General features: G+C 38.4%; 1 protein-coding gene across 1 annotated transcript in view; it reads right to left on the bottom strand.

The window, feature by feature from the left end:
- XPR1 (xenotropic and polytropic retrovirus receptor 1) overlaps positions 1-21,894 on the bottom strand; it is a 259,105-nt gene that overhangs the window by 47,428 nt on the left and 189,783 nt on the right. The window contains exon 7 of the mRNA XM_004372880.3: positions 10,051-10,132. Within this exon, the coding sequence (XP_004372937.1) occupies positions 10,051-10,132 (82 nt within the window). The remainder of the gene's footprint in view (positions 1-10,050; positions 10,133-21,894) is intronic.

Raw genomic sequence — 21,894 nt, 5'->3', positions numbered from 1 at the left:
ATAGTTAATATTTATAACTATTACTATGTCCTATTTAAGTCTTATTAAAGCTTACTATGTGCTAAGTATTATTCTAAATATTTTCATACACATTAATTCATTTAATCCTCACAATGGCTCTGTGAGTTAAAAATTTATCTCTATTTGATTGATGAGGCAACTGAAACACAGAGAGGTTAAGTAATGTGCTCAAGTTTACTGAGCTAGCACAGGGCAGAGCCAGAATTTGAAATTAGACAGTTTTGTTTCCAAGTCTATACTCTTAACCACTACACTTTATTATCCATACAAAGGTTCAGTATCATTATTTATTCTCTAGCTCTCCAATAATTATAATATTCAAACACCACTGTCTGGCATTCAAGTTCTTCACAATCTGATGTCCAACTCACTTTCCTCAAACTTATTTCCTAGTGCCCCAAAATATTAATTCCCAGCTCCAGATGAATCTGATTATCCTTTTAACAAGTTTACTTTTTGACATTTATGTTGTTAACTGTACCTAAAAGGGCCTTGGCTTTTCCTTTCTACCTATTCAAATTCTAGTTATTATTTAAGGGCCAGATCCTTAGCTGTTCAAAAATTGAATGAATCAGTATCTTTGATTTTGAGTATACTATGTGCCAAACGGAGCCCTGGTGGCACAGTGGTTGAGAGCTCGGCTGCTAACCAAAAGGTTGGCAGTTCGAATCCACCAGCTGCCCCTTAGAAGCCTTATGGGGCAGTTCTGCTGTGTCCTATAGGGGTGTTATAAGTCAGAATTGACTCGACGGCAACGGGTTTTTGGTTTATGTGCCAAATAATTCAATTTGGCATAGTGATCTCTTCGTTTTCCAAATAACTATAATTTTATTGTCAGTACCACTCATTTGAATTTAATTATATATGGACTTAGATACATACTTAATTTAAATTTATTATCTTTATATTTTCTATAGTATAGGGTAGAAAAAGACTTTGCTTTGGAGTCAAATACTGTACACCAAACTTTGAATCTTAGTTATACTAGGGCAAATTATTTAACTTATCTAAATCTCAGTATCCTTGTTGATCAATGGAGACAATGTCTATCCTTAGAAGTTTGTTAAGACCAAATGTGAATGATGTATATCAAACGCCTAATACAATGCTTGGCCCATTATTTGGCAGATATTACTGTGTTTTTCTTCCAAACTCCCTTGTTCATTCATTTGACATAATTCATTAGGTGTCTACTATACCTGACAGAGCCCTGGTGGCACAGTGGTTAAGTGCTATGGCTGCTAACCAAAAGGTTGGCAGTTCAAATCCACCAGCCGCTCCTTGGAAACTCTATGGGACGGTTCTACTCTGTCCTGTAGGGTCGCTATGAGTTGGAATCAACTCGACAGCAACAGGTTTGGGTTTCTGGTATTATATATGACGCTACTCTAAAAGCTGAGGATTCAGTAGAGAAAAAAGACAAAATACTCATCTTCAAGAAACCTCTATTCTGTATGCCTGATAGTGATAAGTGAAGAAAAATAAATTATGGTAAGGAGATAAAGAGTGATATTAAATTTTAGGTAGTGTGGTCTTGGGAGATCTCTCAGGAGATGACATTTGCAGGGACCTTAAGGAAGTAAGAGAACGGACCATGTGAATATCTAAGAGAAGAGGGCTCTAAAAAAAAACAAAACCCCCAAAACCAAATCTCCTGCCCTCGAGTCGATTCCAACTCATAGCGACCCTACAGGACAGAGTAGAACTGCCCCATAAGGTTTCCAAGTAGTAGCTGGTAGATTCGAACTGCTGATCTTTTGGTTAGCAGCCAAACGCTTAATCACTGCATCACCAGGGCTCCAATAGGGCTCTAGGTGGAGGGAAAGTACAAAGAGCCCTGGGATAGGTATGAGCTTGTTGTGTTCCTGGAATAGCAAGGCCAAGGCTACTATGACTGGAATGAGTGAGAAGTAAAGTGGTAGAGTTAGCCAGAGGCAGATTGGGTAGGGCCTTGTAGAATTTTGTTATGATATAAGCTTTTACTTTGATGTAGGAAGCCAATGGAAAGTTTTGCAGATAAATGACATGGCCTGATTAATCATTTTAAAAGGTTATTCTAGCTGTTATGTGACAAACAGAATGCAAGGGAACAAGTATGGAAATAAGATTAGTTAGGAGGTTATACATGAAAAACTACATATGGTTTTACATCTTGATTCCTCAGCAAAGATCATAGATATATTACAAACCTAAGAATCCACAAAAAGAATAGAGCCAATAAACAAATTCAGCAACTATATAGGTATAAAATCAACACACAAAAATCAGTTGTGTCCATATACCAATAACAAACAATGGGAAAAGAAAATTAAGAAGATAATTTCATTTAGAAGAGCATAAAATAACTAGGAATAAATTTAACCAAGGAGGTGGAACACTTGTACACTGAAAATTACAAAACACTGCTGAAAGAAATTAAAGAAGACCTAAACAAATGGAAAGACATTTTGTGTTCATGGATTGGAAGACTTAATATCGTTAAGATGACAATACTATCTGACCCTATCTACAGGTTCAAAGTAATCTCTATCAAAATGCTAATGGATTTTTTTGCAGTCAATTCTCAAATTCATATGGATTGCAAGGGGTCTTACACAGGAAAAAAATTCTTGCTCAAGGAGGACAAAGTTGGAGAACTCACACTTACCTACTTCAAAACTTACTACAAAACTACAGTAATCAAACAATGTGGTACTGGTATAAAGACAGACATACAGAACAACTGAATAGAACTGAGAATCTAGAAATAAACCCATACATTTATGGCCAACTGATTTTCAACAAAGGTGCCAAGACAACTCAATGGGAAAAGAATGGTCTCTTCAATAAATGGTGCTAGGGACAACTAGATACAACATGCAAAAGAATGAAACTGAACCCCTATTTCACACCACATACAAAATTAATTCAAAATGGAAAAACAATCTAAATATAAGAGCTAAAACTATAAAACTCTTGTAAGAAAACCTAAGAGTAAATCTTTATGACCTTGGAGTTGGCAATGGCTTCTTACATGATACCAAAAGCATGAGTCACAAAAGGAAAAACAGAGAAATGTACTTCATCAAAATTAAAGCCTATTGTGTATCAAAGGACTTTACCAAGAAAGTGAAGAGACAACTTACAGAATGGGAGAAAATATCTGGTAACCATATATCTGATAAGGGTTTAACATCCGAATATATAAACAACAAGAAGACAAATAACCCAATTAAAAACTAGAAAAAGGGCTTGAGATATTTCTCCAAAGAAGATACACAAATGGCCAACAAGCCCACACACACAAAAAAATGTTTAACATCATTATGAAAGAACAGAACTGCCCCATAGGGTTTGAAAGGCTGTACTCTTTACAGAAGCAGACTGCCACATCTTTCTCTCGCGGAGCAGCTAGTGGGTTTGAACCACGGACGTTCTGGTTAGTAGCGGAGCACTTAACCACTGTACCACCAGGGTTCCTCCATTAGTCATTGGGGAATGCAAATCAAAACCACAATGAGATACCACTTCACACCCACTCAGATGGCTATTATCAGAAAAAGGAAATATAACAAGCTTTGGTGACGATGTGAAAAAATTGGAACCCTTGTAAATTGCTGGTGAGAATATAAAATGCTGCAGCCTCTGTGGAAAACAGTTCCTCAAAAAGTTAAAAGATAGAATTACCATGTTGCTATTGTTAGCTGCTGTTGAGTCGATTCGGACTCATGGCGACCCCACGCACACATAGTAGAAGTGCTCCATAGGGTTTTCAAGGCCATGACCTTTTGGAAGCAGATCGCTAAGCCTATCTTCTGAGGTACCGCTAGGTGGGTTTGAACTGTCAACCTTTTGGCTAGTAGTTGGGCGCTTAACTGTATGTGGCACCCAGGGACCCAGAATTACCATATGACCCAGCAATTACACTCCTAGATATATACCTCCTGCACAACAAAAACTGAAAACAGCCACTAAAACAGATACATGTACATGGATATTTCTAGCAGCAGTATTCACAAAAGACAAAAGGTAGAAACAACCCAGATGTCCCTCAACAGAAGAATGGATAAACAAATCATTGTATACAACAGAATATTATTTGGTCATAAAGAAAAATGAAGTTCTGATATGTTGACTCTGTTGTGCCAAACTGTCAAGCCAAGGTCTGAGGTCACCAGGGAAGATACAACTTATATACAGGTATTAGATGAAACAATGCTTTATTTACACAGAGAAGAGGCAAATCAAGGCCAGTTCTAATAGTGGGCGTTGGTCCCCCATGGCCAGTGGTTCATTCCCCTCCAGCAGTCAACACAGGGATGATGGTGTTCATGCACCTCTCTTATGCTGCTGAAGATTTTATATATATATATAAAATCAATGAATCTCAGGAACAGATATAGAAATGGGATTGGTCAGGTGCCATATAACACACATGCATAAGCAATAAGCAGACTATGCACCCAAAACAGGGAGGAAGTCTCCCCAATAAGGGAGAAGAAACTAGGACAGAAGGAGGCTTAGTTCCCAGCCTCCATTATCAGGGAATGTTCCAGGCCCAAGACTCTGATTAGGTGGTCCAGGAGGGGGTTGGAAGGCCGTGTGATGGACTGCTTTTCCACTTTTCCAACATGATACATGCTGCAATGTGGATGAACCTTGAAAACACTATGCCAAGTGAAATAAGCCAGACACAAAAGGTCACATATTGTATACTTCTATTTAAAAGAAATATCTGGAATAGCTAAATCCATAGAGAAAGAGAGCAGATGGTTTTTGGGGGTGGGAAGGTGGGGAGTACAGAGTAACTGCTTAATGGGCACGGGGATTCCTCTGAGAGGATGAAAAGGTTCTGGAACTAGATAGAGGTTGTTTCCACCTTTTGGCTATTGTGAAAAGTGGTGCAACGAAAACTGGTGTACATGTTTCTGTCTACAATCCTGCCTTTACTTCTTCTGCATACATACCTAGGTAGGACTTGGATTTCTGGGCCATATAGTAGTTCTATGTTCAACTTTTTGAGGAACCACCAAACTGTTTTCCACAGTGACTGTATCATTTTACACTTCCATCAGCAATGGATGACCGTTCCAGTTTCTCCATAACCTTGCCAACACCTACTGTTTTCCGTTTTTTTGGATCACTGCCATTCTAATTGGTAGGATGTTGCTACTGTAAACAAAGTGGCAATGAATACTCTCTTTACATATGTATATTTCTGTATCCATGTACAATTAGATTTGTAGATAAATTTCTAGAAATAAAATACCTTAATCAAAGGGATTGTATTTAAAATTTTTACGTACATTGCCAAATTATCCTCCAAAGGGATTGCAACAAACACTCTTACCACTAGTGTAGATGTGCCTGCTATTTCACACCCTCAAATCCACTGTAAATGGCCAAACTTTCTGATCTCTGTTAAACCAGTAAGTGAAATATGGTGTGTTGTTATTGTGTCAGATTACTTGAAGTAAAGGCTACTAGGAATCTGTAAGAGAAACAAGTTAAACAACAGCAACAAAAACCCTAAGGCTAAAATTGCACAAGCAATTTTTCATCCCCATGAAATGAAATATCTGGAATATGTGATTTTCAGACAAGTTATTAAACACCAAGTTGTGTTCCCTTGAGAAATTAAAACAATTATGCACATTATTTTTTGATGTGAATGTTTGAAGAAAAGAATCATGCCTGTACATGATTACTACTGCTGTGTTTCTGACTCTCAACACTGTTATCTTTCTAACTCCCACCGGGAGATAAATAAGGATAGACAGCTGGCTTTAAATTATACTAACCATGCTCCCAACACACACACACAAAGATCAAAGAAGGGTTCTGAGGTGAGAGATAATGCAAAACACTAAATGCATAAACCATGCACATTCAAAAACAAATCAGATAGTCTCATGAAAACATAGTCTATATTTACTAAAGAAAAACCTCAAATTCTCATGAGTTAAAACAAACAAACAAACGACAGGAACAACAAACCACTCCCTCTCTCACTGGCCAACTAAATCTCTTTGCTTATCTCTCTACTTCTCTTGGGATGCCTTTCAGTCCACAAATGTCCAGTGTAAATACCATTTCTTCCATAAAGTCTTCCCTGATGCTCTCATTTAAAAGTAATCACTTGTTCGTTTGGACTACTTAGAACATTTAACACTTTCTGTCTTGTAGTGTATTATTATTGCTTTTAATGTATGTCTTCATCTCCCTGGCATAATAATAAGTTTCATAAGGGAAAGGATTCTCTTACCTGTATTAATACTCACTGGCATCACACATAATTGTGAGACATAAAATGTACTAATTGAATGAAAAATGAATTCTAAAACAACCCTGTAAGTAAATTTAAGGTATAAGCTCATTTAAAAGATGAGGAAACTGCTTCAGAGAAGTTAAGTGATGTTCTTAAAATAAAAACAATTAACAAAACAGTGGAGCTGGGACTAAAACCCAGGTAGGCCTTTGGAATCCAAGTCAGTGTTCTTTCCACAGTAGCCAGCCTGATAATCCTAGCTCTAGATTTTTTATTGTAGTATTTCCATGTATTCTATAGACGTAGATTGTATCAACCTAAAAAATTAAAATGAGAATAAAGTATAATCAAAAGAAACCCATTGTCGTCAAGTCAATTCTGACTCATAGCAACCAGAAAGGACACGGTAGAACTGCACCATAGGGTTTCCTAGGCTGTAATCTTTAGGGAAACAGACTACCACATCTTTCTCCCACGTAGCGGCTGATGGGTTCGAACCCCAGACCTTCTGGTTAGCAGCCAAGTGCTTAACCACTGTGTCACCAGGCTCCTTTAAATATAATCATAAATTTACATTATCATTTTCAATATAACATATAAAATAATATAAATATTATCATCAAATCATGAACTTACAGTAGATAATTATTAGTTTATTTTTAGTAATTGGTGGGAAGAACTCTAAAAATACAAAATGAAAAAACATTGTTAAAAGGTAAAGTAAATATGCTCTCTAAGGCCATTACAACTCAGGTTACAATTTCATAACCCAACTGTACCACTGACAGTCTTAATGAAGACAAATGTTTATGAGGGATACTGAATTCAACATATTGTTTCTTGAACATCTGTTATGTGCTAGCAGTGTGTTAAGAACTTGAAATACAAAAATGAAAAAGACATAGTCCCTGCAATTGAGAAACTCACACTCTGGTAAGTGTGGCAATAATATAAACCTTCATTGTTCAGGCACTATCATGATTACTAAAAGTTCAAAACAGAATATAATGGATATTTATATAGTAACATCTATTTCTAAATCATGTTCCTTTGAAGATTTCATTGAGCAGAACCTAATCCTTTATAATGATACCATTTATCCTCATAAACATAATTACTGTCCTGTTCGGAATCAACTCAATGGCAACAAGTTTGTTTGTTTTTTATATAACACACATACTCTTGAGGTATATTAGGATTACTTGCCCTTAAAGTCTTTTACTACAAAAACCTTTTAAGATCTGTGTCTGTCTTTTTGTATGTATGTGTGTGTTTTGTATATCATTTAACTTTATCTCTCTTCTTCTGTTCCATTCAAACTTCCACCAATATTTTTTGAGTCTCTATTATGTCTTAGGTACTAGGTGCTGGGGATACAATGGTAAACAGGAGAGAGAAAAGCCCAGGCATCAAGAAGCCTGCATTCCAGTGGCAAAACAGGTAACAAGAAAACAAATAAATATGTAATATAATGCCACATAATTACAAGTGTTCAGAAGAAAACTAAGGTAGGCTAAAGGGATAGAACAGGCTATTTTAGGGTAGTGTGAGGCCTTGCTGAGGAGGTGGTATCTGAATAGAGAACTATATGAAGTGAAGGAGTAAGCCATGTCGACATCTTGGGGAACAGCCTTGTAGGCAACTACAAAGACTCTTAGCTGGGAATGAGCTTGGTGTATTCAATGAACAGTAACTTCCAAGTGTAGATGGAAACACTGAAACCTAATGTGGGGGAGGGTGACAGGATATAAAGTCAAAAAGGCTGACAGGAGTCAGATCCTATAGGGCCTTCCAGGCCATGGTAAGGGGTTTGAATTTTATTGTTAGAGAAGCCATTAACGGATTTTGAGTAAGAGAGTGACATGATCTCACTTACATTAAAAAAAAAAAAAAAGATACTAGTGGCTACAAGGAGGCAGCAGTAGATGGAGGGAAACACGTGTAGAAGGCTGTAGTATATTAAGGAAGAAATGACTGCTTAGACTAGGATGGCACTGATGGAGGGGGTGAGAAGTGGTCAGACTTAGAACATATTTAGAAGGTAGAGCAACAGGATTTGCTGCCGGAACAGATTGTGTGTGAGGAAAAAGAGAGGCGCAAGGTTTTTGGCCTGAGAAACTAGATGAAAAGTGATGCCATATGGAAGAGAGAACATACTCGGAGGTAAAAATCAGGGATTCTTTTGTCCATGTAAGTTTGAGATGCCTACTGGACATCCAAGTAGCCAATTAGATATCACTCATGGGAGAGATGATATATATTTGGGAATCGTTGTTGATGGCAACTAACAACAACAACAATAAAAGCATATAGACAGTATTAAAAGCCATAGACTTGATTAGGTTGTCTAGGTAGGAAATGAATGTAGACAGAAAAACAGAGCTGAGCACTGAGCACAGTCCTCAACATTTAGACATCACAAAGAAAAAAGAAGCTAGCAAAGAAAAAAACTGCCTAGTGAAGTTTAACAGGAAACCCAGCAAAGTGTGGTATTCCCAGCAAAACCAACAGAAGAAAAGTGTTTCAAGAAGGAGTGATCAACAAGGCCAAATTTTGCTGACAGGTATGTCAAATTCTGATGGGAAGTTTAGTAAGATGATGACTCCTTTGCTGTTGTATAATTTCTTGATGTTGGCAATCCTTCCTCTGATTTTTATCGTCTATAAAATAGAAAATTATATAACCAAGCTTCTTAAAGCTATATGCAAAGTGACTGTAAATAGGTGTTGGAAAGGATGTGAAAGGCTCTCCAGTAAATGAAGTGCATGAGCTTTAGTGCATGAATTTTATATAGCATCCTATTTACTCTCATCTGTGATCAAGGGAACTGAGATTTTTGATAAATGAACTCTGAAAAAGTTTCAAGGATCTGTATATAAAAACTGGAAAATGATGGCAAATAAAAAGCCATAAACTAGCAATGTTTTAAGGGATAACTACACCCACAGGTACATAAAGAAAACAAAAATCCTCACAACTGGACCAATAAGCAACATCACAATAAATGCAGAAAAGACTGAAGTTGTCAAGGTTTCATTGTACTTGGATCCACAATCAATGCCCATGGAAGGAACAGTCGAGAAATCAAATGATGTTATTGCACTGGGCAAATCTGCTGCAAAAGACCTCTATGAAGTGTTAAAAAGTGAAGATGACACTTTGAGGACTAAAGTGTGCCTCACCCAAGCCATGGTATTTTCAATCCCCTCATATGCATTTGAAAGCTGGACAATGAAAAAGGAAGACCAAAGAAGAATTGATGCCTTTGAATTGTGGTGTTGGCGAAGGAAATGGAATATACCGTGGACTGCCAGAAGAACGAACAAATTTGTCTTGGAAGAAATACAGCTAGCATGCTCCTTAGAAGCGAAGATGGTGAGACTTTGTCTCATGTTACTTTGGACATGTTGTCAGGAGGTACCAGTCCCTGGAGAAGGACATCATGCTTGGTGGGGTCATCGAGGGCCAGCAAAAAAGAGGAAGACCCTCAATGAGACGAACTGACACACAGGCTGCAACAATGGGTGCAGTGTTTTGTTCTGTTGTACACAAGGTTGCTATGAGTCAGAACCAACTAGATGGCACCTAATGACAACATATCGCAAGGAAAAAACAAAACAAACAAAAAACCGAACTTATTAATAACAACAAAAAACTCAGTCCTGATAGATGTCTCTATCAACAGATTTGGTAGTTGCATGCTTGATTCCTTATAGAGGGGCAGAATACGATACAGGCATATTAGACTAAGAATAAATTAATTCAAAATTTAAACTACTTACCGGCAAGCACAAGGGTAACATTCAGTACAATGAATATTCCACAAAAGAGGCCAACTCTAAAAGTAGTCCATGCTGGTGCAGGCTGTAGACAGAAAAACAGCACTTGAGATATAGTGCAAAATATTGATTGCATTTAGTATTGTTGTTGTTAGGTGCCATCGAGTCAATTCTGACTCATAGTGACCCTACAGGACAGAGTAGAACTGCCCCACAGGGTTTCCAAGGAGTGGCTGGTGGATTTGAGCTGCTGACCTTCTGGTTAGCACCCGAGCTCTTAACCATTATGCCACCAGGGCTCCAGTATAGGCTATAGTAAATTAATGTGACTTGATCAAAGGCCTATTATGAAAATAACAGTATCTTACGATCTGAAATTTTATAAATGTGAACCAGAGAATCACCATCACAACCTGTAATACTGGAATAGAGTCGCTAGTTATTTAAATTCTTTTACAGAAGTCTAGTAAGTCACTAAATAGATTATAATCTTAGGCATCAATATATATACACATACACTGAGTTTTTCTTTTAGGAGAGATTAAAAATGCAATCCTATTTTTTTTAGGATGCAAATTTATTTTTACGGATTTATATACATTTCTGAATTTTGTAATAAATACAATTAGAATTTACATATTTGGTACTATGAATAATAGAGACAACAGTAAAAATAAGAATACTCATTTTCTGACAGTGTTGTTGCAGTTGTTAGGTGCCCTCAAATCAGTTTCGACTCAAAGAGCCCCTATGTACAACAGAACAAAACACTGCCCAGTCCTGTGCCATCTTCACAATCATTTCTATTCGTAAAGTTTTCACTAGGCAATTTTTTTTTAGCAATAGATTGCCAGGTCCTTCTTCCTAGTCTGTCTTAGTCTGGAAGCTCTGCTGAAACCTGTCCACCATGGGTGACCCTGATGGTATTTGAAATACCAGTAGCATAGCTTCCAGCATCACAGCAACACACAAGCCACCACAATACAACAAACTGACAGACGATAGTACTCATACTACTATACTAAGGTAATTTAAAGTGAAATTTTCAGGGTAGACTAGAGATTTTCAAGAATCTCCAAGTGGGATGGGTGAGCTAAAAAAAACTTTTTCACTGGAGAAATGGACACAGGGAACCCAGGGTGGAAAAAGGGAGAGTGATGACACATTGTGGGAATTGCAACCAATGTCACAAAACAATCTGTGTATAAATTTTTGAATGAGAACCTAAAACAAATAAATAACTACATATTTTTCTGTAATTTTATATTTAGAAAGTGATGAAACTACTGTTTTCTAAAATAAATAAAAAATATCTGCTATTTTAAAAGTAAAGGGTTGAGAAATACTGAGAGAAACAGTCTTATGGATTCAAATACTTGCTATGAATGTTATAAAAATCTGCTGTTGTTGTTAGATGTGGTATTACATTTAACACATTTTAAATGTTTTCTAAAAACCTTCAAACCAAAAAAAGCATGGAGATTGCCTCTTACTTACTACTTATCAGTAACAGACATCTGTATTATACAGTTTTAGACTGGAAGCATCCAGAAGGAAGATGACCATTTGTCTTTTTTAAAAATTTATCTTTACTTTTAAAAATTGTGCAAGTTATTATATATACAAAATAATGTATATAATGTATTTAGACTGTTAGAAAATGAATATTAAAGTGGACAACCAATACCTATCACCTATCTTTGGAAACAGAACTTTACCATTACCTTTGAAGTCTCTACCTATCCATATACAATAACCTTCCCTCCTCACCATACACAGAAGCCCTGGTGTCACAGTGGTTAAAGTGATCAGCTGCTAACCAAAAGGTCAGTGGTTCAAACCCACCATCTGCTCCGGAGGAGAAAGATGCAGCAGCCTGCTTCTGTAAAGATTTACAGCCTTGGAAACCCTATGGGGCAGTTCTACTCTGTCCTATAGAGTCGCAATGAGTCGGAATTGACTCGGCAGCAGTGGGTTTGGTTTGGCTTTTGCCTCACCAGAGATAACCGTTTCCATGTTTCCTCTAGCTTTGTGTGCATTCCAAAACAACTTAATTTAAAAAAATCAACTTTCTTATTTTAACAGCTTTATTGAAATATAATCAACGTACAATGAACGGCATATATTTAAAGTATACAATTTGATAAGTTTTGATATATGTAAACACCTATGAAAGGAAGCCCTGGTGGCGCAACAGTTAAGTGCTCGGCTGCTAACTGAAAGTTTGGTGGTTTGAACTTACCCAGCAGCTCCATGGGAGAAAGACCTGGTGATCTGCTCCCATAAAAATTACAGCTTAGAAAACCCTATGAGGCAGTTCTACTCTGCCATGTGGGGTTGCTATGAATCGAAAATCTACTCAAAGGCACCTAACAACAACAAACACCTCTGAAACTATCACCATACACAAGATAGAGAACATATCCATCACCCCCAGGAGTTTCTCATGCCCTTTTGTAATCCTTCCCTCTTACCTCACCCTACTCTACTACCAGGCAACAGCGGATCTGCTTTCTGTCGCTATATACTAGTTTGCATTTTCTAGATTCTTACGTAAATGAGATTACACAGTTAGTACTCTTTTGGTCTGGTGTCTTTCTCTCAGCATAATTAAGATTCACTCGTGTTGTATGTAACAAGTAAACCAGATGCATGTAACGAGTAAACCAGATGAATCAATCTAGTTGATTCAGACTCATGGTGACTCCATGTGTTGGTGGCACAAACAGTTAAGTGCTGGGATACTAACCAGAAGATTGGTGGTTTGGAGCTGCCTGTAGCCTAGAAGAAAGACCTGGTGATCTGCTTCTGAAAAGTCAGCCATGAAAACCCTGTGGAGGGTAGTTCTACTCTGAAACATATGAGGTCACCATGATTGTCGCACATACCAATAGTTTATTCCATTTGATTACTGAGTAGTATTCCATTGTATGGATATACCACAGATTGTTTTTACATTCCTCTATTGATGGATATTTGGACTGTTTCCAGCTTTAGGCTATTATGAATAAAGCTGCTATAAATATTCGTATACAAGTCCTTATACAGACATATGCTTTCATTTGTAGAATGGCTAGATCTCATGGTAGGTCTATATTTAACTTATTAAGAAACTGCCAAACTGTTTTTGCAATGTAGTTGTACCATTTTACATTGCTACTAGCAATGTCTGAGATACGTGAGTTCCTGTTTCTCGAACATTTAGTATAGCCAAGCTTTTTCATTTTAGTCATTCTAATAGGCATAGGTTAACTCATTGTGGTTTTAATTTGCATTCCCCTACTCACTAATGATATTAAGCATCTTTTCACATTCTTATTTACCATCCATCTTCTTCTTCTTTTTAAAATTGTGGTAAATATATGTAACAAAACACTTGCCACTTCAACATTCTTCACAAATATAGATAAGTGACATTAATTACATTCATCAGGTTGTTCAACCATCACCCGTATCTGTTCCCAAATTTTTCTATCACCCTTAAAATAATCTCAGTGTTCCCTAAGCATTGAATCCTCTTCTCCCCTTTCCTCCACCTACCCATGTTAGTAACTAATAAACTTTGGTCTCTATATACTTACCTATTCTAGATACTTCACATAAGTGAGATTATTCAATATTTGTCCTTTTGTTATTGATTTATTTCAGTCAGCATAATGTTTTCAAGGTCTGTCCATGTTGTACCATGTATCAGGACTTCATTTCTTTTTAGTATACCTTCTTTGATGAGGAGTCTGTTCAAATCTTTTGTCCATTTTTAAATTGAGTTCTTTATTATTGAGTATTGAAGTTCTTTATGTGTTTTGGATACAAGTCCTTTATAAGATATGTTTTGTAAATATTTTCTTCCAGTCTGTTGCTTTTCATTCTCTTAACAGTTATCTTTGGAAGAACAGAAGTTTTTAATTTTGATGAAGTGTTTTAGTGTCACTTCTAAGAAATCTTTGCATAACCAAAGTTACTAGGATTTTTGTCTATATTTTCTTGTAAAAATTTGTAGTTCTAGGTATTACATTTAGGTCTATGGTACATTTAGAATTGATATTTGTATATGGTGTGAAGTATGGATGGAAGGTTTTTTTTTTTTTTTGGCATATGGATTTGTGATTGTTTCCGCACAATTTGTTGAAAATACTATCCTTTCTCTACTGAATTTCCTTTGCAGCTTTATTGAAAATTGTTGTTGCTGTTAGGTGCCATCGGGCCACTTCTGATTCATAGCGACCCTATGTACAACGGAAAGAAACACTGTCCAGTCCTGCCCCATCCTCACAATTGTTGCTATGTTTGAGTCCACTGTTGCAGCCACTGTGTCAATCCATCTCGTTGAAAGTCTTCTTTTTCACTGACCCTCTATACTTTACCAAACATGATATCCTTCCCCAGGAACTGGTCCCTCCTGATAATATGTCCAAAGTACATAATACAAAGTCTCGCCATCCTCACTTTCAAGGAGCACTCTGGCTGTACTTTTTAAAAAAATTGTGTGAAAGTTTATAGCTTAATTTCTCATTCAAAAATTTATACACATATTGTTATGTGACACTGGTTGAAATTTCCCTCAGTGTTACAGCATGCTCCCCCTTTCCACCCCAGATTTCCTGTGTCCCTTTGCCCATTTCCTGTCCCTTCCTGCCTTCTCATCCTGCTTTTGGACAGAAGCTGCCCGTTTGGTCTTGTATATTTGATTGAACTAAGAAGGATGTTCCTCATATGTGTTATTTTTTGTTTTATAGGCCTAACTTTTGTCTGAAAAGTGGACTTTGGGAATGGTTTGAGTACTGGGTTAACAGAGCGGCCGGGGGCCATAGTTTCGAAGGTTCCTCCAGTATCTGTCAGACCAGTAAGTCTGGCCTTTTTACATGAATTTGAACAGTGGTCTATACTTTTCTCCCACTCTGTCCAGGACTCTCTGTTGTGATCTCTGTCAGGGCGGTTGTTGGTAGTAATCGGGCACCATCTAGTTCTGCTGGCCTCAGGCTGGTAGAGTCTCTGGTTCATGTGGTCCTTTAGTCCTTTAGGCTAGTATTTTCCTTATGTCTTTGGTTTTCTTCATTCTCCTTTGCTCCGGGTTGGATGGGACCAATAGATGTACCTTAGATGGCTGCCTGCAGGCTTTTAAGGCTGTAGACATTACTCACCAAAGTGGGATGTAGAACATTTTCTTTATAAATTTTGTTATGGCAATTGACCTAGATGTCCCCCGAGACTACAGTCCCCAGCCCCCAGCCCCAGCTACTTGGTCCCTCAAAGTGTTTGGACGTGTCCAGGAAATTTCTATGCTTTTGCTTTGGTCCAGTTGTGCTGACTTCCCCTATATTGTGTGTTGTCCTTCCCTTCACCAAAGTTGACATTTTGTCTATTATTGAGTTAGTGATTTCCCCTCTCCCTCCCTTGTATCCATCAAAGAATGCTTTTTTCTGTGCTTAAACCTTCTCCTGAGTTCTTTTAATAGTGGTCTCATACAATATTTGTCCTTTTGTGATTGGCTTATTTCACTCATCATAATGCCCTCCAGATTCATCCATGTTGTGAGATGTTCCGAAGATTCATTACTGTTCTTTATTATTGTGTAGTATTCTACTGTGTGTTTGTAACTTAGTTTATCCATTCATCTGTTGATGGGCACTTAGGTTGTTTCCATCTCTTTGCTATTGTGAATAATGCTGCAAGGAACATGAGTGTGCACATGTCTATTCGTGTGACGGCTTTTATTTCTCTAGGGTATATTCCTAGGAGTGACACTGCTGAACTGTATGCTATTTCTATTTCTAGCTTTCTAAGGAAGCGCCGTATCATTTTCCAAAGTAGTTGTATCATTTTACATTCCCACGAGCCTTGCACAAGAGTTCCAATCTCCCCACAACCTCTTCAACATTTGTTATTTTGTATTTTTTGGATTAGTGCTAGTATTGTCGGGGTGAGATGGTACCTCAATGTAGTTTTGATTTGCATTTCTCTAATGGCTAATGCTCATGAGCACTTCCTCACATGTCTGTTAGCCACCTGAATGTCTTCTTTGGTAAAGTGTCTTTTCCTATCCTTTGCCCATTTTTAAATTGGATTACATGTCTTTTTGTTGTTGAGGTGCTGCAGTATCTCATAGATTTTAGAGATTCGCTTCCTCTTCTGGTTTCTTTTGTCACTTTGGCCAGTGGTTTGTCAATTTGTTGATCTTTTCAAAGAACCAACTTTTGGTCTTGCTGACTCTTTCAATTGTTTGTCTATTCTCCGTTTCATTTATTTCTGCTCTAATCTTTATTATTTTCTTTCTTATGGTGCCTGAGGGCTTCTTTTGCTGCTCTCTCTTTGTTCAAGTTGTAGGGTTAATGTTTTGATTTTGGCTCTTTCTTCTTTTTTGATGTGTTTATTGCTATAAATTGACCTCTAAGCACTGCTTTTGCTGTGTCCCAAATGTTTTGGTAAGATGTGTTTTCATTCTCATTTGAGTCTATGGATTTCTTTATTCCATCCTTGATTTCTTCTATAACCCAGTAGTTTTTAAGCAAGATGTTGCTCAGTTTCCACATATTTGATTTTTTTCCTTGCTGTTTCTGTTACTGACTTCTACATTTATGGATTATGATCAGAGAAGACGCCTTGTATTATTTTGATGTTTTGGATTCTGTTAAGGCTTGCTTTGTGCCCTAAAATGTGGTTTATTCTGGAGAATGTTCCATGTGCATCGGAAAAGAATGTACACTTGCCTGCTGCTGGGTGAAGTGTTCTGTATACGTCTATAAGGTCAGGTTGACTCACTATAGCGTTTAGATCTTCCGTATCTTTACTGAGTTTCTTTCTAGATGTTCTATTCTTCACTGAAAGTAGTGTATTAAAGTCTCCTACTATTACTGTGGAGCTGTCTATGTCTTTTTTTTGTTTACTGTTGTAGTTTAAGTGAAAGTTTACATTTCAAGTTAGTCTCTTATACAAAAATTTATACATACACTGTTATGTGATGCTAATTGCTCTCCCTATACTGTGACAGGACACTCCTCCTTTCCACCCGATTTCCCATGTCCGTTCAACCAGCTCCTAACCCTCTCTGCCTTCTCATCTCACCTCCGGACAGAAGCTGCCTGTTTAGTCTCATGTATCTACTTGAGCTAAGAAGCAACTCTTCACGAGTATCATTTTATGTCCCACAATCCAGTCCAATCTTTGTCTGAAGAGTTGGCCTCGGAAATTGTTTTAGTACTGGGCTGATAAAAAGAATCTGAGGGCCATGTTTTCCGGGGTTCCTCCAGTCTCAGTCAGACCATTTAGTCTGGTCTGCTTACTAGAATTTGAGTTCTGCACTCCACCTTTCTCCTACTCCATCAGGGACTCTCTGTTGCGTTCCCTGTCAGGGCGGTCATTGATGGTAGCTGGGCACCATCTGGCTCTTCTGGTCTCAGGCTGATGAAGTGTCTGGTTTATGCGACCCTTTGTGTCTCTTGGGCTAATACTTTCCTTGTGTCTTTGGTGTTCTTCATTCTCCTTTACTCCAGGTGGTTGGGACCAATTGATGCATCTTAGATGGCCGTTTGCAAGCTTTTAAGACGCCACTCAGGAAAGTAGGATGCAGAACATTTTCTTAATAAACTTTGTTATGCCAATTGACCTAGATGTCCCCTGAAAGCATGGTCCTCAGACCCCTACCCCTGCTACTCTGTCCCTTGAAGTGTTTGATTGTATTCAGGAAACTTCTTAGCTTTGTTTTAGTCCAGTTGCGCTGACCTCCCCTGTAGTGTGTGCTGTCCTTCCCTTCACCTAAGATAATTCTTATCTACTGTCTAGTTAGTAAATAACCCTCACCCTCTCTCCTTGTCCGCGTAACCATCAAAGAATATTTTCTTCTGTGTTTAAACCTTTTCTTGAGTTCTTATAATAGTGGTCTCATTCAATATTTGTCCTTCTGTGACTGACTAAATTCACTCAGCATAATGCCCTCCAGATTCCTCTACTTCTCTTTTCATTGCTGTCAGAGTTTATGTATTTTGGAGGCCTATCACTGGGTGTGTATATATTTATTATGTTTATGTCTTCCTTCTGTACTGACCCTTTAATCTTTATACAGTGTCCTTCCTTATCCTCTGTGGTGGATTTTGCTTTAAAGTCTATTTTGTCAGCAATTAATACTGCCACTCCTGCTCTTTTTTGGTTGTTGCTTGCTTATTTTTTTTCATCCTTTGAGTTTTAGTTTATGTCTATGTGTCTCTTGTAGATAGCATATAGATGGGGTGTTTTTTTTTTTTTAATCCGATCTGCCACTCTCTGTGTTTTTACTGGTACATTTAGGCCATTTACATTCAATGTAATCAATGATAGGTATGAATTTACTGCTGTCATTTTGATATAGCTTTTTCTTTGTGGTGTTGACAGTTTCTTTGTTCCACTTAATTTTCTGTGCTGAGTTCTTTCTGTTTATATATTTTCTTTTCATCTCTTTCATTATTGTTGATTTTCTGTCTGCTTAGTCTTAGTTTTTCTTCTTTTTTATTTTGATGAGTAGGTTTGTTAGCTTCCTTTATGGTTACCTCAAAATTTACCTCTATGTTTCTAAGTTTAAACCAGTCTTTTATTTCTTGATGTTGCCTTAACCTCCTCTCCATATGGAAGTTCTATGACTACACTGTTTATTCCCTCTTTTTTGTTCTGATGTCGTCATCATTTACATACTGACGTCTCTGGGTCCCTAATTTCCGTCTTCTAGCTTTGATCTGTTTTTGTGAATTCCGAGTTGATACCTGGTTGATCTGTCCTGTGTCCTAATCTTGGATTGCTGTCTGATGTTGATTCTCTAACTGGAGGGCTACCTTTAATATCTCTTGTAATTTTGGTCTGGATTTTATAAATTCCCTTAATTTCTGTTTATCTAGAAATGACCTAATTTCACCATGGTATTTGACAGACAATTTTGCTGGATATATAATTCTTGGCTGGCAATTTTTTTCCTTCAAGGCTTTATATATGTCATCCCATTGCCTTCTTCCCCGCATGGCTTCTGCTGAGTAGTCAGAGCTTAGTCTTATTGGTTCCCCTTTGTAGATGATTTTTTGTTTATCTCTAGCTGCTCTGAAGATTCTTTGTCTTTGGTTTAGACAAGTTTGATTATGATATGTTTTGGTGACTTTCTTTTGGGGTCTACCCTGCATGGAGTTCACTGAGCTTCCTGGATAGACACCTTTTCATCTTTCATGATATTAGCGAAGTTTTCTGTCAGCAAATCTTCAACAATTCTCTCTGTGTTTTCTGTTATCCCTGTCCCCCGTTGTGGTACTTCGATCACTTTTAGGTTTTTCCTTTTGATATATTCCACATAATTATTTAGCTTTCTTCATTTTTTTAAATTCTTTTTTCTGATTTTTCCTCAAACAAATTGGTATCAAGGGATTTATCTTCATTCTCACTAATTCTGACTTCCACTGTCTCAGTTCTGCTCCTATGACTTCTACTGAGTTGTCTAATTGTGAAATTTTATTATTAATCTTTTGGATTTCTAGTTGCTTTTTCTGCACGGTTTCTAGCAGCCTGTTTATTCTTTTGTTTTGTTCTCATATTGTTTTCCTGAATTCTTCTATTGCTTTGTCTGTATGTTCCTTGGCTTGGTCTGAGTTTTACCTGATCTCCTTCCTGATATCTTGGAGAGTTCTGTATACCAGTCTTTTGAATTCTTTCTCAGGTAGTTCCATTGCCTTATCTTCTTCTGGAAGGTTTTTTGGTTCTTTATTTTGGTTGCTTGCTGGAGCCATCTTGTCCTGCTTCTTTATGTGATTTGGTATTGACTGATGTCTTCAAGGTGTCAGTAAGTTATTAATTTATTTATTATATTTTTGTTCACTGCATCCTGTATTTTTGTTTTGTTTTGATACGCCCAGGTAGGCTGGGCGTGTAAGCTACTTTGTTTGTTGGTTTCATTGAAGCTCTCATGCCCTATCTCCAGGTGGTCAGAGTAACTACTAGGTGTGTAAGCCCAGGAGTCTGTTCACTGTTCTTGCAGGGGTACAGTTATTCAGGGCACAGGTGTCTGGGTTGTTGGTCACTGAGTGTGTGGTGCAGGCTCTCCCCTACATTCCTAGGTGGGCAGGGCTGTGTGGGGGTGTTCAGAGCAGGCACAGGTCTCTGGTTGCAGTGGAGGGCGATGTGTGGGGCAAGGCAGGGGACTGACGGCTGCCCCTGGGTGCCTGGATGGAGGGTGTGTCCCTATCCCCTAGAGAGCTAACTGGGGGGGAGGGGGGTGTTGTGCAGCTGGTCCTTGAGTGCCTGGTGCCTTTGGCTGGAAAGATTAGGAGGAATCAATAGTTCTCAGAGCCCTGTCATGGGCAGCTAGATGTAGCGGGTGGTACCGCTAGCCCTTAGGCCCCCAGTGTGGGTCGGTGAGGCCCCTTCTTAGGGGGTGGGGCAGTGTTGAATATCATAGATCTGCAGCTCCCTTTGACTGTTGCAGGTGAAAATGGGCTTCAGGTGTATGCCCTGCTATTTTATGCTAATGAGGGCATGCAGTACTGAACTTGCTCACAAGGGACTGGGCGGTGGTGAGGGGCGCTGCAAGTCCATGGACCCCATATGTCAGTGGCTAGGCAAAGGGGCAGGGCTTCCTGACCGGCCCTGAGTTCCTGGTTTAGGTGGCGTGGCACTGTTGAATGCTAAGGGACTGGTGTTGGAGAAGGGTGGGGGATGGGTGAGTGGAAGGATGTGCTTCTCCGCTGTGAAGCTCTGGCAGGGAGGGATTATTTTGCCAGCACGTGGTAGGTTGAAATCTTGCACTTAACTTTCACGGGTCTGGCGTTGCTCCTGTTTGATTCTGGAGGTATGTGCAGAGCTGCTACCACTTGGCTGCACCAGATGTGGTGGGCCTCAGCTGGGGATATTGCTGCTTGTCTCACCCTGTGTGCACTGTGCCGACTCAGCTAGCACGGCATCAGCGAATCTGTGATCTGTAGTTCCCCATTTCCACTGCTTTTGAATTGTCTCTCCTTCCATCTGCCACTCAGTCCAATTCTTCAGCTTTGTCTTTGATGATTAGGGTTTCTAGACTGTCGTATACATTCACTTTTTTTGGGGGGGGGTCTTTGTTGTAAGAGGGATGACAGGAAGTGTCTGACTGTTCCGTCATCTCGGCCCCGCCTCCCCGGCTGTACTTGTTCAGAGACAGATTTGTTCGTTCTTCTGGCAGTCCACGGTATATTCAATATTCTTCACCAACACTACAATTCAAAGGCATCAATTCTTCTTTCGTCTTCCTTATTCCTTAAAAATTAGTTGTCTATTTATGTGTGGGTCTATTACTTGGAAACCCTATGAGGCAGCTCTACTTTGTCCTATAGGGTTGCTATGATTGGAATCGACTCAACAGCAATAGGTTCACTATGTTCCATCAATTTATTTGCCTTCTTGACACTAATACCACAGTATCACAGTAGCTCTAATAATAACCAGGTAGTGTTATTCTTCCAACTTAGTTCTCCCAAAGTTGTTCTGGCTATTCTAGGTTCTTTACATTTCCATATACATTTTAAAATTAGCTTAACAACTTTTATTTTTATCCATTCATCTGTTGATGGGCATCTAGGTTGTTTTCATCGTTTTGCTATTGTGAACAATGCTGCCATGCACATAGGTGTGCATATGTCTATTCGAGCGACGACTCTTATTTCTCTAGGATATATTCCTAGGAGAGGGATTGCTGGATTGAATGGTATGTCTATTTCTAGCTTTCTGAGGAAGTGCCATATCATTTTCCAAAATGGTTGTATCATTTTGCATTCCCACCAGCAGTGCGTAAGAGTTCCGATCTCCCTGCAGCCCCTCCAACATGTTATTTCCAGTGTTTTTGATTCGTGCCAGTAATGCCGGGGTGAGATG

This window comes from Trichechus manatus, unplaced genomic scaffold, assembly GCF_000243295.1.
Source record: "Trichechus manatus latirostris isolate Lorelei unplaced genomic scaffold, TriManLat1.0 scaffold00021, whole genome shotgun sequence".
NCBI classification, from domain to species: domain Eukaryota; kingdom Metazoa; phylum Chordata; class Mammalia; order Sirenia; family Trichechidae; genus Trichechus; species Trichechus manatus.
Note: the sequence above shows the minus strand (reverse complement) of the source record. Positions and strands in the feature narration are given on the sequence as shown.